General features: G+C 45.6%; 2 protein-coding genes across 7 annotated transcripts in view; one reads left to right on the forward strand and one right to left on the reverse strand.

Moving 5' to 3' along the window:
- The window catches only part of kidins220a (kinase D-interacting substrate 220a), a 44,349-nt gene extending 41,697 nt beyond the window's left edge, over positions 1 to 2,652 (forward strand). For all 6 annotated transcript variants that reach the window (XM_051386022.1, XM_051386039.1, XM_051386046.1 and 3 more), the window contains 2 exons: positions 500 to 721; positions 1,120 to 2,652. In XM_051386022.1, coding sequence (XP_051241982.1) covers positions 500 to 721; positions 1,120 to 1,998 — 1,101 coding nt within the window. In that variant the 3' untranslated portion in view covers positions 1,999 to 2,652. The remainder of the gene's footprint in view (positions 1 to 499; positions 722 to 1,119) is intronic.
- Positions 2,653 to 4,021: 1,369 nt separating this feature from the next.
- On the reverse strand, positions 4,022 to 6,594 carry id2a (inhibitor of DNA binding 2a). The gene is made up of 3 exons (XM_051386077.1): positions 6,127 to 6,594; positions 5,723 to 5,783; positions 4,022 to 4,706 (listed from the first exon to the last, which is right to left on the reverse strand). The coding sequence occupies exons 1-2, from the start codon at positions 6,478 to 6,480 to the stop codon at positions 5,727 to 5,729; spliced, it is 411 nt and encodes a 136-aa protein (XP_051242037.1). The 5' UTR covers positions 6,481 to 6,594; the 3' UTR covers positions 4,022 to 4,706; positions 5,723 to 5,726.
- Positions 6,595 to 9,199: the final 2,605 nt, after the last annotated feature.

The raw sequence follows: 9,199 nt of genomic DNA on the forward strand, positions 1-9,199 counted from the left end.
GAACATGGCGGAATTATAAATATACCCACATATACACACACACTGCAGTATAGCAAAAGGTGTCAAGAGGCCCCCCTGTTTGTTATTTTCACCTTCCCTATTCCCAATTTGCAAAATCTCTGAGACACGAGCAAACACTCACACGTAGACAGCTGGCTCTGCTGCTATTTTATATGATCTCACTTTGTGATCTTTTTCAAATTCAAATCCTCCGACACTGAAAACACACCACGGCTTTCATTGCCACTCCATCTGCTGTCTTTGCCACTAACTTTTTCACTGTATCCGATTCTCACGTTCTAAATATTTCATTGGTTACTAATGTAATTATAGCATTTTTAAGAGCTGTTGTAACTACCACATTTTTATATTTATTATATTCAAGTGCCAATACAAGTTTTCAATCCACAACCGTACACTCTCACATTTGCTTTTAACATAAGTAGTTCCTCAACAAACTCACGTGGACGGTATGTTCAACTTTTTATCGTCTTGTCAGGTGGCAAATCACCGCACCTCGAGCATGTCCAGCCTCAACTCTCAGGAATCCTCCAATGACATCTGCAAGCTGACAGACAAGCAGCAGGCTGAGTACCACGATGCCTACAGGGAGTACATCGCTCAGATGGCCCAGCTGGAGATGTCCGGCAGTGGGGGAGAGAGACCCGTGCAGCCCCACCCCGGACAATTCCTTCAGGCTGCCAGCTCAGAGGACAAAGGGGTGGGTGGACAGTCACAAGTACACTGCTGAATTTTTGTCATCGTATCACTGACAGCATAAATAGTTTTCAAGTCAAATCAGTTTAGAAGCTCCAACTGTCAGATTATAGAAAAATGCCTTGTGGTAACTGCTGTCATTAACTTGTGCAGACAGAGTTCCTGAGCCTGTATGTTATGTCGTTTTTAAACGTTGTATTCCTCTGGCCTGTGCAACGGCAAATGTCTTATTCTGGGCTGGGAAAGGGGAGATCACTGCTTCTTGCGTTTCTTAATTATTAGCTTATAGTCTTTGTTTCTCTTGGCACGTAAAGGAGAGACAGGAATCCCCTCTTCAGAGGCCCCTCGGCCAGTCGTACAGGAGTCTGTATATTTTCATGTTCTTCTCTTCCCTCTCCTCAGGCCAAAGAAGGAGCTGACCAAGACAGCCGCAAGTCCTTCAGCAAGAGAGGCTCCAAGGCTGGTGATGCCACAGACTTCCCCTCCGGGACCGATGCCCAGCCCCTAGACCCCATCAGTGAAGAGGATGAGAAGCTGGACCACAGCACATCCTCCAGGACCCCTGGCACCAGGAAGAAGGGAGCCGGGGCGTTGTACCACAAGCTGCCCAATGATGAAGACTCTGGCCCAGAAGAGGCCGACAACACCACACCTCTCCTCCACAGAGGGGCTGGAGCTCTGTCCACCGGGCTGCTGATCCAACCTAGCTTCCTCACTGAAATCGCCCTGGATAAGAAGGACTCGTCCGACTCAGGGATGCGCTCCAGTGACAGCTCCTCTAACCGCTCCCTGGAGGATGAAGGAGACGCCAACGGAGAGAGAGGAGCACTGAAGCCCAGCCTGATTGAACTGGAGCTGGAGGGCCTGGTGAAGAAGAGAGGCCTCCTTCCCAGCAGCCTGAGCGGCCTGCAGGATGCAACGGTGGCCCGCATGTCCATCTGCTCCGAGGCGCCGTCCGAGGCTAGCCTCATGGCCAGCAGCCCAGACGAGGGGTGGCCATCCAGCGGGGTCAGCAACCTCAACCGCACCGACAGCAACACGACCCTCAACAACAACACAAACGACACCACCAACAACACCAACGCCAACAACAGCCACCAACAGCCGACTAACATCACAGGCACAGAGTCCACCACCTCCTCCTCCGGCATTGACGTCTCGCCAGCTGTCATCATCACCCCCGGCAGCAGCAGCAGCACCGCCAACACCACGGCTGCCACCATCCACAATCAGAACCTGCGAACCATCAGCCTGGGAGACGAGAGGGAGAGCGTCCTCTGAGAAGCTCCTTGTTTTTTTTTTCTGAAAAGGGTCACGTAGACTGTTATTTGTGATGTTGGTGACATTGTTATGCTGCCGGTGTTGTGATGTGTTCCAAAGAGTTAGAGTAGATTTGTGTTCTGCTGTTACGAAAGTGTTGCTGTGAATCAAGAGAGGTACGTTTTAAAGCTTAAACTAGTTGGTGAGTCAGAATAAAAATCCAAAGCTTAAAACACATTCATAATTTCATGATACCAAAACTGCCTCAGATCGCTTTGACTTTTTTTTTTATGTTACGTGTTTGGATCTTTGTTTTCTTCCTCACCTGAGTGCGGTGCTGTAATAGAGATGGTGTGTGTGCGTAGTGATGAAATGTTACATGTTGGACATCATATGTTACACAAAAAAAAAAAAAGTACTTTTCAGGAAATGTAGTCACAACTGAAAAAGCTCAGTGTTACAGAGTGTCTGTGAAGTGTTTTTGTGCGGTGCCGTTATGTAGAACATTTCAAATAGATGGTGATGTAGACCGTGGTGCAGTGTGTTGTTGGCTGTTTCTGTGATAGAAGAAGTGCATGTACTAGTCTCCAAAGTGGTGACCGTCCTTTTCCAAAGTTCCCAGTGAATTTAGTGTTTTGTGAATCAATAAACATTTTGCTATGTGGACCCTTGAAATGAGTGTGTTGTCTCCTTTCTTGCAGGAAGACCGGTTGTTTATGGAGCGAAGCCTCAGTGGACTTGGATTTAGCTTGTAAATAAACCAGAGTATTTAAACTGAGAGTCTGCTCTACAGCAATTTAATATTTTATCCAATGTAGTTTAGGGGGGGAAGAGTGACAGGAAAGGGGAGGGTGTCATTGACAGGACTTATATTCTCCGATAGATGGCGCACTCTCCATACAAACGCGCTGCAGGCTGCTGTCAGGGACACTGCCTGTCACTATTATAAACTACTGAGGGCCAACAACTTCAGCTCTGTAACACTTCATAGATTTGTATGTGTTGTATCAGGTAAAGAATTAGTTTATTTTATACACACTTGAACAATAAAAAAGCCCATAAAGTGGCCCTTGGGGTAAAATCAAATGGTGGTGTTAGATGGAGTAAAAATATTTGAGAGGTCCTGCTGTACTGTACGGAGGAGATGATTGACAGTTGGGATTTCACTACAGGGTACCAATAGCTCAAATGATCCGCCCCTGCCGTTCTTACCACAGGCTTCTACCTCCGAGACCACCTCCATTTATACAGCACGCATTGCCTAATAATAATTCTGAGCATTTACAAGCAGCTCATTTAAAGTTGAATTATCCAAGCAGCACATGCCACCATCACCTGGTCCACCTGGTCATTTTTTTGGCACCAAACAGCAAAGTTTACTGTCTCCAGGTGCTCTCACCGCTTTATTTCATCTGGCTGATAAAGTCAAACATTGGGCACCAGTGTTATTTGGTCTGTCACATGACATGAGGTCACCTTTTTCCTTCTTTTTTGGAGAGGTGTATTAGGCAAACTTTAAGTAACAAACATTACTTTTGGACTCAGTAACGCATCACCGGCCCAGTTTCACCATAAGTTAAATTTCCATAATTGCCTACTTTTTGTGATGAAACAACAGCCCCACAGCCCGCTGCTTTAATGGCTCAGGCTGTCACGCTAAACTGTTTAATCCCATTTACTTTACATAGCATGGGAGAAAGTAAAAGTGCAGCCAGTGCGCCCCAAATAAGCGTTTTATGCAACTGTGTGCCTCTAGGTCGTGTTTGCCTCGAGTGGGAAGTGGGAGGGGGGAAGTGTTGACGCTGTGGTTTAGACTATTATAGGTCATAGGGCAGGTCTGATAAGGACACTTTGTTGTGGGATTTGTTTTTGAAGTGCGTTGGATGTTCAGTGTACATACAGCGGAGTCATATCCATACACTCATGTGGAAAGTCAGCTGTGCGCACAGCTGGGGGAAACTGGGTTTACGCGCTGGTTTGATGTCTTCTGAACCACTGACACTGAATGTCCCCACCCCCGTCCCCAAAATGAAACATGTTCAAATTGCGTTTTTGATTTATTTTTGTATAAAAAAGGTACAATTTACATTACTTTTATAAAAAGTTTCAGCATAATTAAGTACAACATTACACTTTTGCAGAAGTTTCAAATTCCTGCAACTATACAAGATAAACTCCCGGTAGAGAGTTCACACGGTTTCATTCTTTCATTTTTTTTTTTTCTTAAACAACGTCCAGTCCTTCATGTGCCAACAATTCTGACAAGACAAGACTAAACTTTTTACAGTAACTAACCAAGTTGGCTTTTCTATTCACGTTCCCACCTCCGCAAAAAAAGCGAAGACTTCAACAAGGAGAGGGACAGGGGTGAAGGGGGGGAAATAATCCTTGTGACAATAATCTCGTTTTTCCTCCCACTGCCGGGAATATAACGCGCCTTCCATTTTCCAGAAAGGACCCACAAATAAAAATTTAAAAAAAAAAAGTCTTAAGTTAAATAATAATGAAGTGTCCAAACAGAAAACACATCACATAAGATTGTCCCATAATAAGCAAAAGTCTCTTGATTTCAGCGTCAGAAGAAAAAAAGAAAAAAAAAAATCCAGGCCTGGAGGACAGAGGTTGGAGAGGTGGTGGTGGTGGAGGAAGAGGAGGGTGGAGGGGTGGTTGAGGGGAAAGTCCTGCTCCCCAGGTCCTGCGTGTGTTTTTTTTGCGTCTTGACCAAACACCTGCAAAAGATTGAGAAAGAGAGGCGTGTTTAGAAAATGCAAACAGGGCAGAGATCCGGACAGACTGGCGCCAGGGAGGAAGCCGCAGTTTTTAACATTTAACCAAACACTCCCAATACTAAGCAAACCCTGCGCTCCAGATGTACACACAGAGAGACAGAGAGAGAGACACAGAGACACAGAGACACACAGAGAGAGAGAGAGAGAGAGAGAGAGAGAGAGAGAGAGAGAGAGAGAGAGAGAGACAGAGAGAGAGAGACAGAGAGAGAGAGACAGAGAGAGAGAGAGAGAGAGACTTTTCGCACAACTTCAGCCTACAATCTGGGGAAGAATCAGCGTAATTGCCGCTCAGCTGGCGCCTACCCACTTCTTGTACCAATTATGTGCAGACATCGTAGTAGCAGTAATCCAAACAGCCATTATTTTCCTGTTGCAGATGCTCTTCATTATAGACACAAGAGGGTATAATACAACCCTGACGACTGCTACTTATGTACAGTAACCCAAGCAGCCCTGGAGCGAGTCTCTCCCATTTTATTTCACCGAACTCCAAATACGAAAAAAATAATAATAATACGTGCCAGCAAAATGTCTTTGGACACATGCAGATGAGTCACGGAATGATTCGATCAATCTGGGTCACCTTACTGACACACAGAAGTCCTGAAGGAGCGCATGATGTTGATCTTTCTGTGTGGAGGTGCAGCTACATTTCTGCTTTTTTAATTTTTTTTTAAAAAAGAGCTGAAACAACAAATCATTTTGTGGTGACAAATTTTTGGATTCAAGTCCTAACTGACGCCCCATGTGTTCTCGTGCAAAAAAAAAAACCAACAAAAAACATATTGGGACCATTACAGCAACGTGAGCCGACAACCACATTAGCAGGGAAACAAATGGGATTGGTAAATGGTAATTCTAGCCCATTCTGCTCCAGCAGACTGGGAGACAGGCTGTAGCGGAGCCTAAAAGCCCTGGACAGAATGCAGCAGCAGACATGAGGACAGCCTACTTACCGCTTTAACGATGCAGAGTCCGGCTGTCATCTGTCATCAGCTCTGATGGCAACTCCGGGGACTGAAAACAAACAAACAAACAAACAAACGGACCAAATGTTAATTCTTTATACGCAGCATCCCGATTCATGGGGGTCGGGCGTTTGCAACAGTGTTATGTAGGTCGAATCTCTTCCTCATCTCATTCTATACAAAAGAGGGGGGAAGAAAATAATAATAAAAAAAAAAAATACATGCCATTTTCTTTTCCAACAAGCCATTTTGTGCGAGTTACGCATAGGCTACAAAGGCGCACTGGCTATGCGCACACATACAAAAGAAAAAAAAACCACTAAATATCTCCCTAACACACCAGGCTATCGTTTCCCCCAATCAGGATGCGTGTTTAGCTACAATGTAATTACCTGTAATGACAAGATGCTGATATCTGTGTTGAGGGTGGTCAGAGGGGTCCTGGACGGAGCCTGCCCCGGCCGCGCAGGGTGATGCAGGCTGGTTAGTGCGACACTGGAGTCCAGCGCAATTTGCAAGTCCAGGATGTAGTCTATGACATGCTGCAGGATTTCCATCTTGCTGACGTTCTTGTTCTGGGGGATGCTGGGCACCAGCTCCTTCAGCTTGGAGTAGCAGTCGTTCATGTTGTACAGCAGGCTGAGCGGGTCGTCCACCGGGGTCTTGCTCCGAGAGATTCCCAAGGAGTGCTCTGATAAAGTCGCGTTGCTTTTTCGGAAGGACCGCACGGGACTTATTGCTTTCATGTTGTCAGTGTTTGAGTTAGGCGAGAGGGTTTGTGCGTGTCGGTATCTCTGCTTCTTTTTTAAGTCCTGTTTTTGCCAGACGATCAGCGATCAGACTGGATTACCGAGCTGTCAGTGTGGTTTATATAGGCAGCAGGCTGGGCATGCGACACAGGCGGGTCCAACGCGCCGATTGGTCGATGACAAGGTGTCACTCAACGCCTTTTACCTCTCCTATTGGCTCCTCCTGCTCAAACCCCTCCTCTCCTCCGCCGCGTTACCAGTGGCAACGCATGTTGGAGGCGGAACCCTGAGGGCGCTTCAGCAGCTCCGGTGGGCAATTTGGAAAATTAAGCCCTTACCTGTTTCTGATCAAGAAAATTAATGATTCGCATGGCTGTCAATTGACTATGGCAAAGTGTGAGCACGCGCCAATACCTCTACCTGCGCGAGCTGGATGTGATTGTGTAGTTTTATTCAGTGAAGATCAGACAGACATTGCGTTTAATAATGTGCTCCAGTCAGAATATAAATCCATTTATGCATGTGTGAGAGTTTCTATGTGTGTTTTCTTACATACAGAATAAGCCCGTATTGTCAGCCATCAGCTCATTTTCTTCTGCTCGCAGCGGTGCGTTTAGTTTGTGGTTGTGGAGGTGTGGAGGTGTGGAGCAGCGGGGATATCAGGCGCGCCTGATGATTCCTAATTCAGTCCAGCCCGGACCGGTGTGAAGGCAAGTTCTCCCGACACATGATAAACAAACAGAGAGAAATGTTTGAGAGGCAAAACCGAATCAGCTTCAGCAGGGAAAAAAAAACGGTCAGAGCAGTTATAAGACAAATATACATATATATTTGTGTTTTTTTTTTTACGCATGAGAAAATAAAGCTGTTTGATCTCATGTGTCCGAAATAAAAGAGTCAGTAATTTGACGCACTTTATGATCGTGAATTTACCGCTAACAGAATGAACTGAAGAGTATTAAGTTTGATCCATCAAGATTTTAGAGATGGTGCGACAGTAGAGATCAGAAAATAAATGATTCATGTTGAGTGGAGGGGCGACTTTAATGCATTGTTTCTCACAGTTCATCCTTATAACAAATATAAAAAATTATATCCGTTTAACGCTTTGTGTTTACCCCAGACTCCACTTTAAAATGTGTGTACTTAAGCCCAACGCAGAACCCCCATGCATGGCTGTGCGTATCCATCTAAATGCATCAGTAATGGTCCCGTGCACTTTAGTGTTAATTGTCACCTGAGTCTGTTGTGTGTCAAAGTTCATTTAGTCATGGCCCTGCGAATGTGGCTTTCATATCTGAGCACGTGAAGAGGTGATTAACTGCTATTGACACTTTAATGTTTTTCTGAATGAGCCATTTGTTTGTAGGAATTACACGCTTCACTCTTCAGCTGGAGGTGGGAGGCTGTTTGATGCTGTACTAACTAATTGCCCCCGGGGGCAGTTGTATGCACTGTTGTGATGTTGCTCGGATTTTCTGGCTTTGTGGGTTAAATTTCCTTCCATAAAAATAAAAACAAGTGATTTATTTTTACATTTTTTTTGAAAAGGTGGGATAATTTGGGGTGACGAGAGAAGGGAAATATGACACTTTTCATGTTTCCTGTTTATTTTAATGACAATTCAGTTTGAAACAACACAAGCAAGGGACACCCTGAAAACCGAGGTAATCCTACTGGACAACAAGAGACACAGTTAGTAGTTCAGAGCCTGCAGAGACAGGTAGGATCTTTATGAAAAGCCCAACTGTTCCTCCTCGGATTACTATAGTGAGCAGAGGGGGGTGAAGAGTTGCTTGCAGCCTGTAATAATTCATATGAGGATGATATATATTTTTGCGTCCGGGGTTACTATCCTATTCGGAGAAAATGTCAGTGAAATGTTTTGCAGTATTTTTCTACAAAAATCCAGCAAAAACACCATCTGTGTGATTGTTTTTATATTCACCAGGCACGGACACCTTCTCCTTCAGCTGTCTGACGGTCCTGTGTGGGTTTTTATTTTATTTTATTTTTTTTTTATATGCATTTCTAATATAATCTGGAGCTCCTGCAGTCTGTGTCCACATCTGGTGCAATAGGATTTTTCCATTTTCTCCCCGTGTTCCTTTCGCTCCCACAGCTGTGTACATTTTCGCACGACGCCCCTGACTGATGCCTGACAGGCAGGTTGATGGATTGGCGCAAGAGCACGTCGGTGCAAATCCGATGCGAACCTCCAGCAGCAGGAGCGGCAGCAGCAGCCTCACCCCTGCATCTCTTCCCTGTTCCTCTCTCTCCTCCCTCTCTCCCCTCTCTCTCGCTCTGTCTCTGGAGCAGACTCTCTGGCGCCGGCGCCGTGACGTCACCCCCATTCACAGCAGCCCTCGAGCCAGCCCTCGCGGCGCCGCTGAGGCGGTTTCCATGGAGATGGGGTTTCGGGGGTTGTCAATCAGAGCCGGTTCTCAGCTGATCGACCCCGGGGGCCGAACCGGGAAAAGTTTTCGCAGCACCGGAGGACGGGAGTTGTTGTGTCGCCGCGGGTTTCTTCCTCTGTGGTGGCGGACACACTCACTCAGCTGTAGTTTCAGTAGTTTGAGTCTGATTTATTGTTAACAGTATTCAGAGGTTATACTTTCTACCCCATTAACTTTATCTAACAACTATTCTATTCTGTCACAGAGTTCACATAGGCTACCGGCCTACACATGTTGATCTTATAAAATATAATTCACAT

Source organism: Dicentrarchus labrax, unplaced genomic scaffold (assembly GCF_905237075.1).
Source record: "Dicentrarchus labrax unplaced genomic scaffold, dlabrax2021, whole genome shotgun sequence".
Classification (NCBI taxonomy): Eukaryota; Metazoa; Chordata; class Actinopteri; family Moronidae; genus Dicentrarchus; species Dicentrarchus labrax.